At 34.3% G+C, this 22,707-nt stretch overlaps 1 protein-coding gene across 1 annotated transcript; it reads right to left on the bottom strand.

The window, feature by feature from the left end:
* Positions 1 to 2,155: 2,155 nt before the first annotated feature.
* cul5a (cullin 5a) lies at positions 2,156 to 19,234 on the bottom strand. The gene is made up of 19 exons (XM_051128913.1): positions 19,175 to 19,234; positions 17,585 to 17,694; positions 17,391 to 17,490; positions 17,142 to 17,318; positions 16,914 to 17,055; positions 16,682 to 16,827; positions 16,462 to 16,542; positions 16,142 to 16,235; positions 14,174 to 14,304; positions 12,887 to 12,994; positions 12,576 to 12,640; positions 12,068 to 12,200; positions 11,831 to 11,962; positions 11,351 to 11,474; positions 11,043 to 11,218; positions 10,800 to 10,961; positions 9,607 to 9,725; positions 9,391 to 9,514; positions 2,156 to 4,512 (listed from the first exon to the last, which is right to left on the bottom strand). The coding sequence occupies exons 1-19, from the start codon at positions 19,196 to 19,198 to the stop codon at positions 4,318 to 4,320; spliced, it is 2,343 nt and encodes a 780-aa protein (XP_050984870.1). The 5' UTR covers positions 19,199 to 19,234; the 3' UTR covers positions 2,156 to 4,317.
* Between the last annotated feature and the right edge of the window lie 3,473 nt (positions 19,235 to 22,707).

Here is a 22,707-nt window from a genome sequence, read left to right as displayed (position 1 = left end):
AATTCCAAATTACATGACAAAAATTGTAGTTAATAACGTAATCCATTACACATTTTAGGTAATGTAATCTGACTACTTTTAGATTACTTTTGACCTAACCTACAGGATACTCTTACACCATATTGACTTGAAGAAAATAACACTTATGCACATATGCATCTCGGAGACGTCTATTTGATGTTTGCATTTACATCTGCAAGATGTATTTTTTAGAGTGTTTGCTCATCTGCAATACGTTTCCTATCTGATGTCAAATTGACATCTATTAGATGTCTTTAAGATGTTTATGATTTAGAATGTATGTAAAACTGACATCTTACAGACGTCTGTCAGATGTTTGTACACAGCAGATGCTTTCCAGATCAAGTGATCTTTAACAGACATCTTACAGACGTATGTCTGGTATCATTGTTATTAACAACATGAATTGCATTAAATATTATATTACGTCAAGGTTTCCCAAACTGGGGTTTTTGAAGGAACTGCAATAGGTTTATGAGTTAAATGAAAAGCTCAAAATTCATAAAAATGTTAAATCACTTACTACAAAAATTAAATATTTTATGTTTACCCACGTCATTTGACCATTAACCAATGTCAGAGAACCAACAAACATGCAAATGTGATACTTAATTATTAAAATACTTTTTTTTTTAAACTTATTTTTAAAACATATTACCTAAAAGAGGATCAGATGAAAAAAAAAAGTTTGTAAATTCATGAATTTTTGCATTTTAATGTGTTTGAAAGACTAAAGCTTTCTGAAGACATAGAAATGCATGGTTAAATAATCTACAGAGTGATAATTCAAACAAAAAGTGTTCATCAGTAGTTGATGCAATATTGAAACACTTCTTAAACCTGAAAAGATCTTTGCAAATCCAGTGGTCAAATGCTGTGTCGCCACCTGACTAGTGACTGAACTGTAAAAAAACAATTTGTTGAGTCAACTTAAAGTAACAAATTATTTTAAGATGTCTAAACAAATTATGTTTTTTATTTTTTACAGTGTGGTCTTTGTGTGAATGTCCACAAAACTGGAAAACTTTCTGATTGTGTATGCAGTAGGCTATTGTGTAAAAATATGTAATTATGTAATCCATAAAAAAAAAACTGTAATCCGATTATGTGTATTTTAAAATGTAATTTCAGTCAGTTACTACTCTGAACGTGTTTTACATTATAATAGCTCTGATATTCATATTGTTAAAGAAACCCCTCATTTTATTGCACAGGGTTGTGATATTACCTGTTATTTGTTTAGGGTGTTGTGGAAACGGGAGAAAAAAAATCAACCCACATAAGCCTCATTCAAATAGGTTTTTTTTTTTTTTATTTCACCAGTAAATAAATTATGCAACATTAAAAAAAAAAAAAAAAATCCAGTACATGAAAATGATTCACACTCACACTGCAAGAACAGCATCCGCTCCAGATCTTCTCTGTACAATGGCACACATTCACCTCATACTTCTCTTTAATTCTCAAATATTCTTGAAGCTGTTAAAGCTCCAGGCTAAAAACTTGAAAACAGACTGTCATAGGCAGAACATGTGAACTACTCTTACAACTTTTTGTAACAGCAGTGTGTCACACTGCAGGGAACTTGTGTGTTCAGTTTTTCACTGAACCGTTTACCAGAATGTATATGTGGGGAATAATTGCAGAACTGAATTCATGTGTCATTCAAATTAATACTAATAACTGTCCAGTTCATTAATAAAACCATGTATCCATATATGTAAGTGAGCTGATTAAGAGATGAAGCTTCAATAAACACAAACCTTTAGTCAGTGTCACTCTTAGACTGTGACAATAATGAACAAAACTAGAGAGGGATAAATAAGACACAAACACCTCTCCTTCTGATATGTGATATGGAGAAGTGTCGTGTCACTCACGAAATCAAATTATCACCCATTTCAGTGCAATATAATCAACTTAATAGTGTTTATATGTGTAGGCAACTTTATTAGAGAAAATTCCATTAACAGATTTCAAAACGTCTCGTTTCACGCTCACTTATTGCATTATACCACCGAATGATGTGCACAATGACGTTATTACTGAAACATACCATGTGCATCAGAAAAACTGTATAAATTTGCAAACAATAAAGTATAGTTCATAATTTCATGTCGCATTTCCGCGTAAGGTCACTCACACCGTTTTTATTCAGTTTCATCATCTTCCACTTACAATGAACTGAAATTTCAGCTTTTTGGGACTGCATTTCATTCAAAGAAAACCCCAATTGGCTTCAGAATAACACAAGCACACAAAAAACTCCAACTGTGATTGATAAATATGAAAATCATAGTGCTTGTCCTAATAAAATTGTATGTATTTACCTAGAATAAATTGATAGAGGAAAACATACAGTCAGCAGAAACATCGATTTTAAAGTCCAAAAATGAAAATGCATAAACGTAACAGGATATGACAGCACCCTGTTGTAAAAGGCTCCTAAGCGTGCACACACACAAACACGCACGCACGCACCCACACACTCGTTCTCTCAAACATGCTTAAGTTATCAATAAATAAAGTGGACAATCAAATAACACAATGTTCTCAAACACTGTTGTACATCTGGATCTTACAAAGAACGCTTTTCAGTACAATCAAAGGGAACCTTTTCACTATTTTGAGTGTGAAAGCAAACACTGGGGATACAAATGAGCGACTGCGTTGCTTTAAAAAGACAAAAACAAACAGAAAATGCCATAGCGGAGATGGGCAGCTGAACTGCAGCAAGTCATTGGGACGTCATCGTGTTTGGATATGAGCGTACAATCAAATCTAAACATCATCAGCCTGTAAAAATGATATTTTTGTTGTCATTATTTTATTGAGGACACACTGGCAGGCTGATATATCGTAAACACATTGGCGCTTGATTCGACCGTCACTCCAAACCCCACTGAAAAACGACATCCTATACTGACCACACACATCACTATTTGAAAAATAAGAGTTAATACTTTTTTTTTTGCACTTAAATGCTAATAATCATGAGACAGTTCATTTGATTATAATAAACAGCTGATCAGTAATTGCACAAGCTTTTGTTCATAGATACTCGGTCATAACAAGTCAAAAAAAAAAAAAGCCCCCAGACTTCCTGTTTTCCACTAAATGTGGTGACGATCTTAGAAATGGAGGGAAAACAATAACTGGAATAGATCTGACATTATTTGATTTTGAGATCAGCACTCTTGTGCTTTGCTTTGGCAATGTGTGATTAGCAAGAACCGCGAGGCGCTAATTAAAGTTAGCACAACTCTGCCCTACTTTACCTGAGGTTGGAGCAGTGCTTGCTTTATTCGAACTCCTGTAACTGTGCTTTACCGCTTGTTTACGCTAGACGCGACAACAATAAATCAACAGTTCTGATGATGTGTTACAGGACCTTAGTGGGGCCACCGCATCAGGAGCAAATCGGTTGGCATCTCAGTCGTAATTTGGGAGCGATAACGGAAAATTCTGTTTCAGCGTAGTAAATACAAAAAAAGTGCAACTACGTTACACTGACCTTCTGACTTGGTGCACAATAACGCGTGTACACTGAAAAAAAAATACAAATATCGCAAACATCTTGACCCTGTGACATCTGAATGCTCTTTTCCTAGCATTTCGAAGAGTAACGTGTCATCTAAATCTTTCGTTTGTGATATTTTGATGGAGAAAAAGTCTAAACGAAACCCGAAGACGTGAAAACAACCCAAATAAAGCCATGCTGACTTGTGGCAAGAGTGTGAAAAGTGCTAATGCTAGTCCTCCGTCCCAGCCTGCGCTCATGCAAGTCTTGGTGTTTTTGACAGTCGGGCGGCTCCCGCCCCAGGTTGAGCACTGAGGATGGTACACGGCGAGGTCCAGACGAAGGATGTGGGAGGGGAAATAAACACTCGTAACACGGCACACACAAACAAGTCCTGGGATGAATGTGACATTCCCACTGACCGCATGCTGCTGGAGATGTACACATACAAAAGGCAAACCGCCCACCATGCATACTGACTACCAATGGCAAAAATAGAATCCTTTGTCTGTTTTCCTATTTTTTTTTTAATATCTCCTATCCTCATCCCATGTGTCTTCACTTTAAGGTAAGGCAGGGATTTATTTTTTTTTAAATACATTTTTTAATCTGATGTGTGACTGTCTGTTGTTTAAAACAAGCTCATGACTACGCCGTTAGACCAGCAGCCTAAGCAGTATCTTCGAGACATCACCATCCCTCCCCCGCTGCTGATCCTCGACAAGTACGTCGTTCCTCCAGAACGGTCACGGACTATCTCCGGAGTTGTTTCCGTGTTACGCCATGTATATGAAGGTGTTAATGTCCGTCTCGTCTCTCTTGATGTATTTGTGCTCAATGAGCCACTCGATCTGTTCCTTGATCATTTTCTTCTGAGGGAGGAACATGTTCTTGAGGATCTCCACCAGCTCGGTTTGCAGCTGAGCGTTTGTGATCTTCTTACGCATCTTCATGATCTGAATGATGGCCTCCTGAAAAGTTGCAGCAGAGGAAACAAACACATTCAGTCCAGTATTTTACTGTAAAATTACTTAAGCATTCTGTTTTTCACAATATAAATTAAAGGAGAAATCCACTTTCAGAATAACAGTTTACAAATAATTTTCACACCCCCTTGTCATCCAAGATGTTCTTGTCCTTCTGTCTTCAGTCGTGAAGAAATTATGGTTTTGAGGAAAGCATTTCAGGATTTTTCTCCATATAATGGACTGCATTGGTGCCCCGATTTTGAACTTCCGAAATGTAGTTTAAACGCAGCTTCAAAGGGCTCTAAACGATCCCAGCCCAGGAAGAAGGGTCTTATCTAGCGAAACAATCGTCATTTTTTTCAGAAAATAAAAATTTGTATACTTTAAGCACAAAAGCTCATGTAGCACAGGCTCTGGGATGCGCGTCCACAACACTACGTATTTGTGAATCATGTCAAAAGGTCACTCGGAACCAGTGGCGGCTACTGGTCTGTCAAATAGGGGGAAGCTCATTTTCGGCCTACATCGTAAAATTGTCTATTTATTTATTCACAAGAATGTGCCTTATTGTCATAAGTAAGTGACAATGCAAAAAAAAAGCTTTAGTTTTATTATGCAAAATATGATGTATTTTTTCTTTTAGTCAGATGCTACTATATAGTATAAATATTTTGCAATTTAAATAAGGTTATTATGGAGATTTATTTATTTATTTATTTCTAAAGTATTTTAATAGAAATATAAGGTTTCATTATGTTATGTTAAAATTTTTCAAGATTACTATATATATATATATATATATATATATATATATATATATATATATTAATTTATAGTCATCCTCCATGTTAATATTTAATGTAGTAATCTATATATATATATTGATTACTACATTAAATATTAACATGAATGAATGAATGAACGATCTAAAAAAAATATTAAACTCTGTAAAAGTGAAACAAGGAATGTGGTGTATAATTGTGTGAAATGTATGATGAAAATCAAGCAATTTCGCCAAGCAAATATAAAGAAATAGGTTGCAGCAGTTTTATTTCGACTGAACTTGAGAAATCCGCGATGGGACTGAGCGCGAATAGCTTCAGCGATTCCTTATAGTACAAAATCGCTGTCAGTCAAAAGGAGATGCAATCTTTCGACAGACCCTCCAATCATCACGCAGAAGCTCGGCGTCCAGGCCAGCCCACTCCTCATTTGCTCCTCATTCACCCCCAGAGACGCTGAGCGTCCGTGGGCGGGACATAATCGCAGCGTTTATCCAATGACCGTCTAGTTTCAAAGCACTGAAAAAAAAACGTTCAAAGCAGCCCCATTGAAGTCAATGGACGCTGGGCTTCAACGGGGAAATGCACTGTGACGCTACGGGAATGTATGAGAAGAAAATCAAGTCAGCCGACCTGCTATATCTAACTGATTCTGAACGAACTCGTCTTTGAGATGAACGTTTTCTAACGCATTTTTAGTCAATAAAATGTTAATACAATAGTACATAATTTGACCATTAATTTTGTGACATTATAGGGGAAGCTGAGCTTCCCTTGCAGTCTTAAAGAAATCGCCACTGCTCGGAACGTAGGTGGAACTACAGACCCAGTGTTTACAAAGCGAACGGGCAAAGACTAAGAAAGTGCAAGTAAGTCAAACGCTGTTTACAAACAAAAATCTACAACGATGTCGGACGATTCTGACGTTGTAGGAGAAAATAAGATGGAGTTTTTCACCATACTCTACCTTTTTGAGCCGGAGTACACAGATGATGAACTTAGACGCGATTTGTAGCGTCGTGGACGCGCATCCCAGAGCCTGTGCTACATAACTTTTGTGCTTAAAAAGTATGCAAATTTTTTATTTTAGAGCCCTTTGAAGCTGCATTTAAACTGCATTTCGGAAGTTCAAAATCGGGGCACCAATGAAATCCATTATATGGAAAAAAAAATCCTGAAATGTTTTCCTCAAAAACCATAATTCTTTACGACTGAAGACAGAAAGACATGAACATCTTGGATGACAAGGGGGTGAGTAAATTATTTGTAAATTGTTGTTCTGGAAGTGGACTTCTCCTTTAAGGGAATTTAGTGTTAACCACAGGTTTATAAAGTAGCAATTTTTACAGCCTTTTCTGTGGTAATTTTAGGGGTGTGCAAAAAAGACAAAAAAAAATCTTGATACTTTCTGGAATTTTGTTGATAATTAGACAAGATTTTACTGAGCGTGTTATTGTGCTGGTACTTTGGCAGGTTTAGGACTGCCGTGGACAGCTGACTCCCAAATTTTTTTCTACTTCATATTCTGTGCGGTGGTTCACTTGCAGCAGTAACAGAAATGAACTTTTCCTGTAAGTTGATTTTTACCTTTTATGGCCATTTTTACCTTTATAAGGCCAATTTTATTAAAGGAGAAGTTCACTTACAGAACAAAAATTTACAGATAGTTCACTATACGTTAACTTTGATACGATATATGTTCATGTGTTTCTTTCTTCAGTTGTAAAGAAATTCAGTTTTTTGAGGAAATAATTTCAGTAATGTTTTCCATATAATGGACTTCTATGGTGCCCGTGACTTTTAACTTCCAAAATGCAGTTTAAATACAGCTTCAAAAGGCTTTAAACAATCCCAGCTAAGAAAGAGGAGTTCTATCATTCCTCTGTGCATTCTCGCATCTCATTTTCTCCTCCAACTTCGGAATCACTGTTTTACCTTTTTTTTAAAGGTAAATTACCCTCCTTGCACGTTCACTTTGTAAACACTGTGTCGGTACTTCTGCAGCATTGTAGGACGATTTTGAAGTTGGAGGAGAAAATGAGATGGGAGTTTTTTGACACCTTAACTGTCTTGACCCGGAATTAAACAGAGTTCACGCAGAGCTAGACAAGACGAGCATTTGAGGTTAAAAAAGCATATAAATTGTACCTTTTTAGAAAATAACCGATTGTTTTACTAGACAAGACCCTTCTTCCTCGGCTGGGATGGTTTAGAGCCCTTTGAAGCTGCATTTAAACTACATTTTGGAAGTTCAAACTTGCAGGCACCGTAGAAGTCCAATATATGGAGAGAAATCCTGAAATGTTTGCTTCAAAAAACATATCTCCTTTACGACTGAAGACAAAAAAGACACAAGGGGGTGAGTAAATTATCTGTGAACTTTTGTTCTGGAAGTGAACTACTACTTTAACCCTAATTAAAATTATGAATCATCTTTTGTGTTAAATTCTTAAATGTAATCAATGAAATCAAACAGTAAGACACTATCGGGCTGTTACCAATTAAATAAAATCGGTATCAATAAAATCTGTGCTTGCAATTAAGAGGTGGCACAGAATCTGTGTCTGAAGTGGCATTTAGATGCATCTACACAGACTGTTCAATGCAGGACATGAATGCATTTAAACTGCATTTACAAATGCATTAATAATGTTTTGATGTTTTAAAAAAACGTTACATACTGATTTTTGCAATGATTTGGGCAAAAAAGGGAAAATATACTTTAAATATAAACCTAAAATCACCAGTAGGTGGCACTAGTGGCAAATCAATGCATGAGAGAGTCACTGAGTCATTCATTCAACTGATTCTTTCAAACTGTTGATTGATTCAGTAACAAAACATCATTGTGTTGCTTAGAGGCACTTCTATTATCTAATGAAACCCACAATAACATCTAAAATATTAGTAAAATATTAGTAAGCTTAAATAACCTTTTTTTCTGTAATTAAGCACACTTTGTTTTAAGAGTTATTCCATAAAGATTAGTTTTTATATGTGTGCAACTATTTAGAACTGTGCTAGCTAACCATGTGCTAATTAGCATCTTTGAGCTAGGTTCAAAAGTATCTGAAATTGTCATTAAAAAACCCCAAAAAACAAAGATGTTGCTACCGAAACTCCACCACATGTTTCAGGTACAATGACGACATGGTTTGGTAGTGATGAAAGGGAAAGCATAATCCTCATATTTTGGGGAAATAAACAAAACTTTAGTACAGTTATGCATTTGTTTGTATTTTAGTGTGTTTTAGTAGTGTTTTATCAAAAATAAAGTTTACTGAATTATCAACTAAGATGTTATGAAAGTGTCTGGTTCAATGTATATTCAAACTAATCAATCCTTAACTTTAAAATCAGTATAATTAACTTGAAAAATTGTATTCAAAATACAACAAATCTCACAAATTACACTTGAAATACTGTTAAAAATGTAATTGTTATGGATTTACCTCTAATAAAAATTGTAATAAAATACAAAAAAAAAAATATTTACAAGCAATATGCAAACAAAATCATAAAAGGTCAATATAACTCTTAAATAAGTAATAATAATAATAATAATGATAATAAGTTATTATTACTGTTTTGGTAGTGACAAATTTGGGGAGAGGACAAATATACCAAAACTTTCTGAAAATAAAATATGAGAATTAACTGCACAATTACTAGAAATGTATACCTTGGACATTATACAATTTGCATACATACAAATTTTTGGAAAAAAGACTCATTTTTTCCCAGACGTTTCCAACTCTGACTTTGAACCAATTCTGTAGAATGGCCCAAATATAAAAGACATACAGAAGTCATACGGGGGGGAATTTTTGCCCCCTTATCTCACATTTTGAGGAACTGTAAATGTGTTTTAATGGACTAAGTCAGCCAGTAAAACTAGCTGTAAAATTTTAAATGTACATGTGTAGTTGTCTAACCTACACCTTAGTTAATTTGTGCACTCTCTGGATGTGTTTTTGTCATGTTTTTTTTTTGTGATCTACTCAATGTCAAATTGCATATCGTTTAAACAACAATTACGATATTATCATAGACAATATATATTGCACACCCCTAGTAATGCTTTTTTGACGTTTCGTACCTGCGTTCTTAATATTCTAAGCTGGACGATGCCTTCGTTCTCCTCTTCTCTCATTCGCTCCGTCGTCAACTGCAATCGGCCAATTAGGTTTATCTTCCCCCTCTTTTGAACCTTGGCGTTTTTTTCTGAGGAGAAACAAAAACATTAGTATTACTATTTCCATATAAAAGGACCAATTGTAAGTAAATAAAAAAAACAAGCAGGACACGTTCTTACATCAAGGAGAATTCCTGGTTAACGAAAAACAATGTACTGTCTGTGAAGTCTTTGGGAGAGCTCACTTGAGGTTCATATAACAGCACTTGGCGTTTGAGCTTTGGGAAGGCAACAAGAGACTACAAAAAGAGAAAGCAAGTAAGCAAGGTAAGTACAAGATGATGGTACAACATCTATAAACAAAGATATTTTAATTGATCATAATCAGTCAATAATAGATTTTTCTAACTGATCTTTAAAAACCCAAAAATGAAAATTATGTAATTACTTGTAATTAAATTCGTTCATCTTCTAAACAGAAATTAGGATTTTTTTTTATTAAACCCGAGAGCTTTCTGACCCTGCATACAGAGCAAGGCAACTGAGACGTTCAAGGCCCAGAAAGGTTGTAAGGACATTGATAAAATAGTCCATGTGACATTAAATTACATCTGTTTTCACATGGACTATTTTAACGATGATCTTACTACCTTTCTGGGCCTTGAACATCTGTGCAGGGTCAGAAAGCTCTCGGATTTCATCAAAAATATCTTAATTTGTGCTACGAAGACGAACTAAGGTCTTACGGGTTTGGAACAGCATGACAACGAGAAATGTTTGGGTGAACTATCCCTTTAACAACACTGTTAAATGTAATCATATTAAAAAAGAATATACATTTTTCATACTGTACATCATAATGTTGTGATAACTAAATTCACGTGTAGCACCATAATTAATTTGAGTTCTTAGTGTTTTATTTTTAATCTATTCACATGATCATTTATCAGTTATCAATCATAACAAAAATATATTATCAGCTTATCAGTATCTGCCAGAATTTTAATACTGATGCATCCTTATTTTAAATTAAACCAGTGGGCTTCAGCAAAATATTCTAAGGGCTTGCAGGATGACTTCAAGTATTTCAAAATTACGGTTAATATATTGACATGGTGTTAGTAATCAAATCTAAATTAAAATACTAAAAATACAAAATCAAGATGACTACTGTTTTTACTTAAGAACAGGCAGTTCTTGAAACTTATGGACTGGAATTTCTTCACAAAATGAACTGTGGTGAATTTGTTTATTATATCAACGCATCAAGTTCCTGTTTAAAGTTTAAAAGGAACTAGCTTTGTCATAAGTACAGCACAAATATGGTAAACATCTAACAGAATAAATTGTGACATATCCTGTCACGATCTCACCCAGAGAGTTCGTCTCAGTTCAGCATCAGGCAGCTCAGTGGCAAGTTTCAGATTCTCAAAACTGATCTTCTCTCGTGGTCTTTGGTTCCAGGCAAAAAGTACAGCCAGCTGAAATGTCGTGACCTCCAGGTCATACTGCCCTACTTCATTCTTGAAAGTGATCTAACGGAGAGCACACAGACTGATTAGCTACAAGTTGCAATTTACAGTTACTGCAAGTCTAAACTTAGTGCATAAACCCACAATGCCATTAGACATGAGGTGGTGCCAGTGGAGTTTGCGTCCGCTGTGGTTCTTCTTGTAGAAGTCCTCCACCTCGGGAATGAGGTCTTCCAGCTCGGTGGGCAGAGATACAAACACTTTCTCTGAGCTGCGTGACCACGCTCCAGCATTCAAGATCTTTATGTTCACAGAGTCCGCTGGGAAACAGAAAGGGTGTGAAAGAGACCACTTTTGATATATTTAATGCATCCTTGCTAAATATAAATATTAATTTCTTTCCAACTCAGTTAAAAGGTAGTGTAATGCATATATAGAGACTTGTATGTCACCTGGTAATGCCAGCTTGTTGTGTTTGTGCATTTCCTTGAAAACCTGGTTAAGATCTTCAGACACTTTGATGTCCTGGAACATTCTAGCTAGCTTGTTCACATAGTCAGCAGGCATCCCGACTTCCTGAAACATGCCAGATCCAAGCAAACATTGAGCCATTAGAGTATAAACACTTAAATTGAATTTCAGCCACTCTTATTTGTGCCCCTTTTGTGTGAGGGTCAATTTTTTGAAATGGAGAGTTATACATCATCCAAAAGCTGAGTTTTACATTGATGGATGTTTGTTAAGATAGGACAATATGTGGCTGAGATACAACTATCGTATCAAGAAAATCGTTTTTAAAGTTGTTTTTGGCATAAAAGAAAAATCGATCATTTTGACTCATACAATGTATTGTTGGCTATTGCTACAAATATACCAGTGCTACTTAATGGCTGGTTTTGTGCTCCAGGGTCACATTTGTCTTTTATTCTTACCCTGAGCCACTCAACCATGTTCTCCTCGATCTCACTGTCCGCTGAGATGTCCAAGATCAAACGTCGGGTCAGGTGGGCTTTGTGGTACCTCATGAACACATCCTTATTCTGGACGTATTTTAGCACAAGTAGCTACAGGGGTTAAAAAAAGAAGTAGTATTTACATTTCAAAACACTTTTGGACAACAACACAAGCAGTGAGTCAACAACATGTGACTTTTTACAACAACTCCTCACCACTTCCTTCAGTTTGAGCTCGATCTCCTCTGAGGTCAGCTTTTTGCTGAGTGGTGTCTTTCTTAGCAGCATGTCACAATAATTAGCGAGCAGCTCTGGACACTTTGACTCTGGTTGTGTTTTTAGACCCACTCTGAAACACCAAACAAACACAATATAAAAAAAAAGTACACTTATTTTATTTCAGCTAGCTGCCACAGCATTATTTCTCCTTTTTATTTAGTGTATTGTGATATAAACTATACAGACCACATAGAAAAAAAAACAATGACAATACTGTAACTGTTTCAGTTGCTTTGCTGTCTATGCAGGATCAGAAAGCTCTCAGATTTCCTCAAAAATATCTTAATTTGCAGGTCTTACAGGTTTGGAACGACATGAGGGTGAGTAATTAATGACAGAATTTTCATTTTTGGTTGAACTATCCCTTTAAGTTGCAAGAAGGTTATTTTGTGCATCTCACTTAAATGGACTCTAAACAGAAGACCAGAAGGCAGTCGTTACTCACCCCTTCTGTTTCATTGGCAGCTCCAACTTAAATATTGTGGCATCATTCACAACTGCTTTGTATGCCTGTTGGGAAATTACATTCCTGATGTTAAGCATCATTAAAAAGGTATGTGAGATATTCCTTATTCATTTTAAATAGTAAACAACTCAATTCATTTTCAAATGGAGTTACTGTTATATAACCTTCCATTGTATTCCTGTGTCATCACAGATCTCTCGTAACCATCTGCGGTGTGATCTAGTCATGCAGGCTACTTGTTACCAACTGTAAGACAGTGAGAATGAATACGGATGGGGCGGCATGCTTACTTTGTCTCTGGCTGTCAGGAACCGAGGATCATCCTGGAACGCTTCCTTCACTAATTTACTAAATCGATTAAACAGAGTCAGGAGCTGCTCCACATACTTTTCTGAGTCCTGAGAAGAAACAAAAACACAAACATCAACACAAGTACAACACCGTGGTTGCCTAATATTTGAGGATCTTTTCTAAGACAAAGGTCAAGGTTCAAACCCAGACAACGAAGATAGAGAAATCAACAGTACTAGACCAAAATTAAACATGAAATATGTTTAACATGAAAGGATTAGTTCACTCCATAATTAACATTTCCTGATAATTTACTCATCCCTGTCATCTAAGATGTTCATGTCTTTCTTTCTTCAGTTGAAGGTTTTTGAGGAAAACATTCCAGGATTTTTTTCCATATAGTGGACTTTAATGGGGAACAGTTGAAGGTCCAAACTGCAGTTTCAGTGCAGTTTCAAAGAGCTCCACATGATCCCTGCTGAGGAATAAGGGTCTTACCTAGTGAAACAATCAGTCATTTTCTAAAAAAAAAAAAAAAATAAAATAATATGTATACTTTTTTTTTTACCACAAATGCTCATCTTGCACTAGCTCGACTTTACATATTCATGGTGGAAAGGTCACGTGTGACATAGGCAGAAGTACCGACCCAGTGTTTACAAAGTGAACGTGAGTCAAACGCCTTTTACAAAAAAAGGTAAAACAACAATGTCAGACGATTATGAAGTTGGAGGAGAAAATGAGATTGAATTGTTCACCCTACCCTACCTTTTTAAACCAAAGTACACAGACGAAGAACTAACCATTTCCAATGTGATTTCGCAATGTGTGAGGTCAGGCTGGTGCAAGATTTGCATTTGTGGTTAAAAAGTATATACATTTTTATATATATATATATATATATTTTTTTTTTTTAGAAAATGACCAATTGTTTCACTAGATTAGACCTCTATTCCTCAGATGAGTTTGTGTAGAGCCCTTTGAAGCTGCACTGAAACTGATATTGGACGTTCAACCCACTGGCCACCATTGAAGTCCACTATATGGAGAAAACCCTGGAATGTTTTCCTCAAAAACCTTTATTTCTTTTCGACTGAAGACAGAAAGACATGAACATCTTGGATGACAAGGGGGTAAGTAAATTATCAGAAAATTTTAATTCAGGGGTGAACTAATCCTTTAATCAGTTATCTTTTATTTGTACTGTGAATAACAAAAGTCAGCTGATGCTTTAAAATTCATAAAGGTAACAAAGTAGGCAATAATTCTGTAAATGTTGTACTTACAGTTGTGATGGTCTCAGCAGCAGCCACCATGTCTGCCAGTCCAGCACTGATGATGTGCTCTTCCAGGTCTTTCAACATGGGTTCAATTCCATTGGGCACTTTATCCATGAGAGAGAACATGAGGTGCAGCTCTGTGGAAGAAGAGGTCAGAGGTTTAAAAGCTTATATTTAGAGATATTACACAGCTGCACAGTATGCAAAGTATGTATGGAAAGTCCATCTTTGTGGAAAATAAACTACTGTTTAAAAGTTTGGGGTAATTAAAAGATTAGTTCACTACTGAATTAAAATTTCCTGGTCATTTAGTCATCTTTATGTCATCCAAGATGTTCATGTCTTTCTTTCTTCAGCTAAAAAGAAATGAAGGTTTCTGAGGAAAACATTCCAGGATTTTTTTCCTTATAGTGGACTTCAATGGGGATCAAGGGGTTGAAGGTCCAAATTGCAGTTTCAATGCAGCTTCAAAGGGCTCTACACGATCCCAGACAAGGAATAAGGGTCTTGCAAAACAATCAGTCATTTTCTCAAAAAAAAAAAAATTTATATACTTCTATCCACAAATGTTCATCTTGCACTAGCTCTGTGAGGCGCCATCCACTACTAATCACGCGGTTAGTTCTTCGTCTATGTACTTCAGTTCAAAAAGGTAGGGTAGGCTGAAAAACTCTAATATTCTCCTCCAACTTAGGCCGACGTCATTGTTTTTTTTACCATTTTTTGTAAAGGGCATTTGCCTTTTTTTGTATGTTCGCTTTGTAAACACTGGGGTGGTACTTCCATCTACGTCACACGTGAGTGGTTATGTAACACGTGAGGTCGAACAAGTGCAAGACGAGCAACTGAGGGAAAAATAGTCCTTTGAAGCTGCACTGAAATTAAAGTCCACTATATGGAGAAAAATCCTGGAATGTTTTCCTCAAGGACCTTAAATTATTTTCGACTGAAGAAAGAGAGACATGAACATCTTGCATGATATGGAGGTGAGTAAATTTTACTCTGGAGTGAACTAAACCTTTAAGTTTTTGTGATTTTGAGAAATTAATGCTTTTTTTCAGCAAGGATGCATTAAATTTATCAAGAGTGACCCTTGACCACAAAACCAACTAGCACAGGGGTATATTTGTAACAATAGCCAACAATACATTTTATGGGTCAAAATTATAGATTTTTCTTTTATGCCAAAAATCATCAGGATATAGTAAAGATCATGTTCCATGAAGATATTCTGTACTTTCCTTCTGTAAATATATCAAAACTTAACTTTTGATTAGTAATATGCATTGCTAAGAACTTTATTTGGACAACTATAAATGTGATTTTCTCAATATTGTGTTTTTTATTTGCACCAGATTCCAGATTTTCAAATCTTAACAAAACCATACTTCACTGGAAAAATTATTATTATTATTATTATTAAATTTATTCAGATTTTAAAATGATGTATAAATCTCAATTTCAAAAAACTGACCCTTATGACTGGTCTTGTGGTCCAGGGTCACATTTATAATGTTACAAAAGATTTCTATTTGAAATAGACAAACTTTCCATTAATCAAAAAATCCAGAAAAAAGCATCACATCCACAAAAATATTAAATTGCAAATGTTTTCAAATTACTCTTGAGCAGCAAATCAGAATACTAAAATGATTTCTGAAGGATCATATGACTCTGAAAACTGGAGTAATGATGATTAAAATTCAGCTTTGACATCACAGGAATTAATTACATTTGAAATTATATTCAAATACAAAACAGCTATTTTAATCTGTAATAATACCACAATATTAGTGTTTTCCTGTATTTTTTTATAAAAATAAATGCAGCCTTGTTGAGCATAAGAGATTTCTTAAAAAAAAAAAAAAGTAAAAGGCCTAACAACCCCAAAATTTGGAACAGTACTGTATATAAAACCTAAAAGGGTAATTATAAAAATCTATCTGATATAAAATTTCAAAGTCTCACACTCACTGTCAGTCTCATTCCGTTTGATCATGCCTGGACATTCAGCCAAGATCGTTTCTTTAAATGACGTTACCAGTGCATTCACACAACATTCCATAAGCTGAGGAAAAAACAAATCCACAATATCAGACTTCTATATCTGGTTATATCAATTTATTTTAAATTAAATATTAAATATTGTATAACTTAAAAAGCAGTAACACTTTAATGTAAAAATACTAAAATATTTAGACTAATGACCTATTTCACGCAAAATTGTTCAATTCAATCTTAGCCTCATTTCTCCACAAAACGTATTATTATTAAAAATCCAATCATATACTCACTGCTTGTACAGAGTTACATTCACGTCTTGTCTCTAAATATCGTAGTGCACGTTTCTCCTCTTCTCTTAATTTAGCGTCTGCCTGTAAACAGAGACATGAGAATATATGACTGCAATCACAAATGCAGAGTCTTAGCGGAAGTCATAACTCTCCTCTCGACTGTACAATCTGATCAGCGGAAAAATATGCAGTCTAAAATCTGATGTCTGGTAGGCCGTACATATTTCATGTAGTTTTGTACTCCATTCTGCTGGAGGTAGGACGGTGCCTGGGTCCTGTAGAACCTCTCAGTGGAGTCTAGGTAGGCTTTCTCAAAGTTATCCCTGTAGATCTGCAGTTTATCTTCAGGATTGGAGCACAGGTTCACTGAGAAAGACATCGTAAGAGACTTTCAGTTTTTTAGGAATAAAAAGATTGAATCAATCCAATGAAAAACCTAGAGTGAATCTTACCATATGACTCTCTGACCCCGATGACTAGCTGCGAGTCGAACGCTTCTCCCAACCGTTCAGCATGGACCAACTTCATCGCACTATCCTGCAATCTATTCTTGATGTTGGAGAATATAGATTCGTTCCAAGTGTCCAGCATCAGCTGTGAAAACAGAAACCAATGAATCCCATTCTATTAAAAAAAAACAAAAAAACAACACTTCTAAAACTCACTTTTGTCCCGCTCACCTTTCTAACAATGCTGTCCTCCACATTGGACTTCTTGTTGCTGCCTTGTTTGCCCATCAGGGTGATTTCTAGCTGGCAGAAGGGCTTGGGCAGAATGTCACACTGCGTGAAGAACTTCCTCCACTCCACGATGTAAGCCTTGAGGAGCGCTGTGTCATCTTGGTGACTGAGCACTCGCTAAAAACCAACGGCCAAGAATGAGACACGATTCTACTGAAGAACATCAATGGGTGGCTGAACTTCTCTTACCGCTTGAGCTTGTTTAATAAAATCTAAGATGTCCTCTTTGAGAGCCTGGTGGATCTTTGCTGGTCCTTTGTCATCCCATAGACAAACTGCATGAACATCTCTGGGAGAACAGAAGAGAACAGGAAGATAGATTGAACATTTCAGACTGTAGTTAATGTGTAGGATATAAAAAGATCTGAATTCAGGGGCCTTACGAGAAAAGATCGAACCACTGCTGCTTAGTTACGGACTCTTGGCGAAGCAACTTAAGGACAATGGGGCGCATAAGATCCCACTTGTCCTCAAACTGGAGGGAACCCTTATTCTAAGCAAAAGGACACAGATGGTTAGAGAACAAGAGCATGAATGCATTCACAGTGAAACAGACATTATGGAAGACCCCTCTTGGTCTAAACATGCCCAGAAAATCCGAAGCCTTATTGTAAATGCCTTGAGAAGCATTTTGAGAAGGCAAGCAGCTGTCTGTTTCTTTTATGTCTAAATTTTCCAAGAACTATATATGTCCTTTTTAATCATTATTATTAATAATATTATTTTAAATAAATCTATTAAAAATAAAATATGTTATTATAACTATTTGTACTTTTTCGTATTACTTTTAATTATTTATTTATTTTATTATTTTTTTCTTTTTGTTATATAAGCTTTCAACATCTTTTTCAAATGTATTTTGTGTATAGATTTCCTTGTTTTATCCTTGAACCAGACTTTCAATCATAAAATAAAATTACATTTTAAAACCATAATAATTTTAAAATAAATATACCAATGTTGTTACTGTGTGAAAATTTTACATTTTTAATTATATAATCACAAATTACAACAACACTTTAATTGTAGTGTAATTTCCCAAATACTGACACTTCCATTTTATTTATTTATTTATTTATTTTAAATGTTGTACTTGTTTACCAAGGAGACAATGAAGAGCTTGAAAGGAAATATGAGATGTGAAGAAAACAAAAAAGTAAAAAGCAAGCTAAAAATCACTTGTGAACAGAATATCACAATCAAGTCTACCACAGACAGATAACAGCAAATTCTCAAAAGATAGACAGGTTTTAATCAAACTGACTCAGTATTTACCATTTTGGACATCACCGGTGCTTTTGAACACATCTATGAACTCCAAAATGTTATCTAAGTAGGCAGCTCACTAGGTTTTTAAGACAAAGCCACTGCATTTAACTTAACTGTATACAATCAAACATCATGTACACAAATGGAACATCTCTGCTCTTTAACTCATATTCCCTTAATGATTTATTCACATTTTTCAAGTACATATAATATCTGACATTAGTGACATGTCAGGTGAATCTTTTCGTGGCTTTCTACAACACGAAACTCTTAGCGATAGCGACACACATTCACACTATATTTCATTAGCTCAGTCATTACACTTAATGTCATTTTATCATTGGCCAAGCTAGCAACATGCGTGCTAACTGTCATTAGGAACACGTCCCTCTATGATATATATTTATAAACAACATAATACTAAAGGTCAACACCCAGTGGAGTGAATTATGACTTCAACTCGTCTGCACGCAGCCCAGTATTATTGTGATTATTGGCTTTATTAATCTCAGCTAGCTCACAGCCTGCTAGCTAAACACAGGCTGCAAGACTCTCTTATAAACTCACTGGACATGCATGTAAGAGTCCGGGCAAGCCGCTAAATCACAATGGTACAACATAGTCGTTTGAAGGTTATAGGCGTCTACATGGGTTTTTGAATGTTTGTGGAGAATTTGAAGGCAATGAGCTTAAGTGTCTCTTACCTTTAACAAATTAGACATCGCCATGTTTCCTTAACTTATCCCCTCGTCCGTTCTCGCGAGATTTGGTTCGATATTAGAACTGGTGATGGGATCTCCGATTCATTTCTGCCAGTGGTGGACTCTCTCAAACAGTTTGTTTCAAAGAACTTAAAATCGATTGTATATATATATATATATATATATAACTCAAGTTCATTTGCATAATCATATAATTCAAGTTCATTTGCATAATCAGATAATTCCGTTTTTAAAAAGTAATATCATACATATATATATATATATATACACTGTGTGCAGAATTATTAGGCATGTTGATATTCTGGTCATATTTTTTCCCAAACACATTTTACCAATTCCAAACCACATCAGTCTTAATAACTACTGTTAATTTTGTGTTTAATCATTTATATGTGATATATAATTGTCCGTGAAGGCTGGAAGTGAAAAACTCCTTATATTCAGGTGTGCAGAATTATTAGGCATGTTTTCGTTTACAGCTAAAATGAGCCAAAAAAGAGATTTAACCCAGACTGAAAAGTCCAAATTATTAAATGCCCATGAGAAGAATGCAATACTAATGCATTACAAGAATTTGCAAAGTTAAGGCTTGACCATTGGACAGTGAAATGCTTGTTGAGTCTGCATGGTCAGAAAAAACAGGTGGAGAAGAAAAGATGCATGTTAACTGCAAAAGAATTAGGAATTAAGGTGAAGAATTAGGTGTGACACCATCAGGAACCGTTTCCAGTTCTCCAGCGCCACCATTTTCCAGAACTGCAACCTACCTGGAGTCTTCAGAAGTACAATGTGTCAGGTTCTCAGAGACTTTGCTTGGTAAAAAATCCTAAAAAATGCCCCTGACTTAATAAGAATAACAAGCTGACGTCTTGTGAAATACATGAAGACAGTTTTTTTATATGCTTTAGAGACAGATAAGTTGAGAGTGACTCTTGAAGGACAAGCATCACATCCTCTTGTACCTCTGATTCAAGAATTTATCTTCTAAAATCTGGCAGTAAGTTTTGGGAGTTCATGTTTAGTCTCTTATCCTGAAAAGTCTGACTTGCAGAGATGGACTAAAATGAACTCCCAAAACTTACTGCCAGATTTTAGAAGATAAATTCTTGAATCAGAGGTACAAGAGGATGTGATGCTTGTCCTTCAAGAGTTTTTTCTGACCATGCAGACTCAACAAGCATTTCACTGTCCAATGGTCAAGCCTTAACTTTGCAAATTCTTGTAATGCATTAGTATTGCATTCTTCTCATGGGCATTTAATAATTTGGACTTTTCAGTCTGGGTTAAATCTCTTTTTTGGCTCATTTTAGCTGTAAACGAAAACATGCCTAATAATTCTGCACACCTGAATATAAGGAGTTTTTCACTTCCAGCCTTCACGGACAATTATATATCACATATAAATGATTAAACACAAAATTAACAGTAGTTATTAAGACTGATGTGGTTTGGAATTGGTAAAATGTGTTTGGAAAAAAAATATGACCAGAATATCAACATGCCTAATAATTCTGCACACAGTGTATATATATATATATATATATATATATATATATATATGATATTATTTGGAATGCAGAATAAAAAAACATGATTTTTGAACATTTTTAAAAACGGAATTATCTGTTTATGTAAATGAACTTGAGTAATATATATATATATATATATATATATATATATATATATATATACACACACTACCGTTCAAAAGTTTGGGGTCAGTACATTTTTATTGTTTCTTTCTTTTTTTTTCTTTTTTTTAAGAAATTAATACTTTTATTCACCAAGGATGTATTAAGTTAATAATTAAAAGTTTATTAAAAGTTCATAATAAATAATTTACATTGTTATAAAATATTTATATTTTGAATAAACACTGTACTTTTTAAACTTGTTATTCATGAAAGAATCCTGAAAAAAAAAAATCACAGGTTCCAAAAAATATTTGGCAGCACAACTGTTGATATTATCCAACATTGATCATTCTAATAATAAATCCGCATATTAGAATGATTTCTGAAGGATCATGTGACACTTAAGACTGGAGTAACAGCTGATAAAAATTTAGCTTTTCATCACAGGAATAAATTCTATTTTAAAGTATGTTAAAATAAAAAACATTATTTTATATTGTAAAAACATTTTGCAATATTACTGTTTTTTTCCTATATTTTTAATCAAATAAATGCAGCCTTGATGAGCATAAGAGACTTCTTTAAAGACTATTACAAGTCTTACTGACCCCAAACTTTTGAACGGTAGTCATATATATATATATATATATATATATATATATATATATATATATAGATGTCTGATATTACTTGGAATGCAGAATAAAAAAACATGATTTTTGAACATTTTTAAAAACGGAATGTAAGTGTAAATGGAATGTTTATGTAAATGAACTTGAGTAATATATATATATATACATATACATATATATATATATATATATATATATATATATACATAGGTGTTAATAAAGAAAGGTAAAATATTTATACTTCATTTGTAGCATTCCATTCATTTAGTTTGTAAATGAATTAACTCCTTGGTTCACTCAAAGAAAAATTGAGTTTCCCTCAAAATTTGATTACAAAATGTGGTAACACTTTACAATACGGGTGCACAAATATGCATTAATTTATGCTTAACTAATGCAGACATAATCAGTTAATATGTAACTCATGAAGAAACCATTTATTAATAATTATTTCATCATCAACAAATGAACATTCTATATGATTCATAGATTAAGTAATCAATAAACTGTTTTTAGTTAAATGTGTCATAATGTATTAATTACCTAATAACTTATTTTATTAACTAATAGTGTACATTCATATCTTAGTTACCACAGTGGGTTGAAGCCATGCATTTCATATTCCAGTTGTCTGCTTTAATTAATCATTAGCTAATGATTTGCTAAGATATCATTATGTTGTGACTTTACTTGTTGAGGCACAGAACTATTAATTAATTGTTAAGTAATACATCATTGTGGTTACGGATTTAGAATTAGTTTGTGTGCCTCAACAAGTAAAGTCATAACATAATAATATCTTTGCAATTCATTTGGTAATGATTAATTAAAGCAGACAACTGGAAGTTGTAAAAACGGAATTGTCTGTTTATGTAAATGAACTTGAGTAATATATATATATATATATATATATATATATATATATATATTTTTTTTCGTAATAGGTGTTAATAAAGAAAGGTAAAATATTTATACTTCATTTGTAGCATTCCATTCATTTAGTTTGTAAATGAATTAACTCCTTGGTTCACTCAAAGAAAAAAATTGAGTTTACCTCAAAATTTAATTACAAAATGTGGTAACACTTTACAATACGGGTGCACAAATATGCATTAATTTATGCTTAACTAATGCAGACATAATCATGAGTCAATATATAACTCATGAAGAACTAAACCATTTATTAATAATCATTTCATTAGCAACAAATGAACATTCTATAGATTCATAGAGTAAGTAATCAATAAAT

The sequence above is a fragment of the Labeo rohita genome, chromosome 15 (genome assembly GCF_022985175.1).
Source record: "Labeo rohita strain BAU-BD-2019 chromosome 15, IGBB_LRoh.1.0, whole genome shotgun sequence".
In the NCBI taxonomy this organism is placed as follows: Eukaryota; Metazoa; Chordata; class Actinopteri; order Cypriniformes; family Cyprinidae; genus Labeo; species Labeo rohita.
The sequence above is the reverse complement of the archived record's forward strand: the minus strand, read 5'-3'. Positions and strand labels throughout refer to the sequence as shown.

What these genes read in the sequence shown, in the direction of transcription:
- cul5a (XM_051128913.1), bottom strand. Translation starts at nt 19,198, where the DNA reads ATGGCGATGTCTAATTTGTTAAAG. An exon ending in TACAAAACTACATGAAATAT is followed by an intron (nt 16,543 to 16,681) that starts GTACGGCCTACC and finishes CTCTGTTTACAG; the next exon opens with GCAGACGCTAAATTAAGAGA. An exon ending in AGCTCAAACTGAAGGAAGTG is followed by an intron (nt 11,963 to 12,067) that starts GTGAGGAGTTGT and finishes TAACCCCTGTAG; the next exon opens with CTACTTGTGCTAAAATACGT.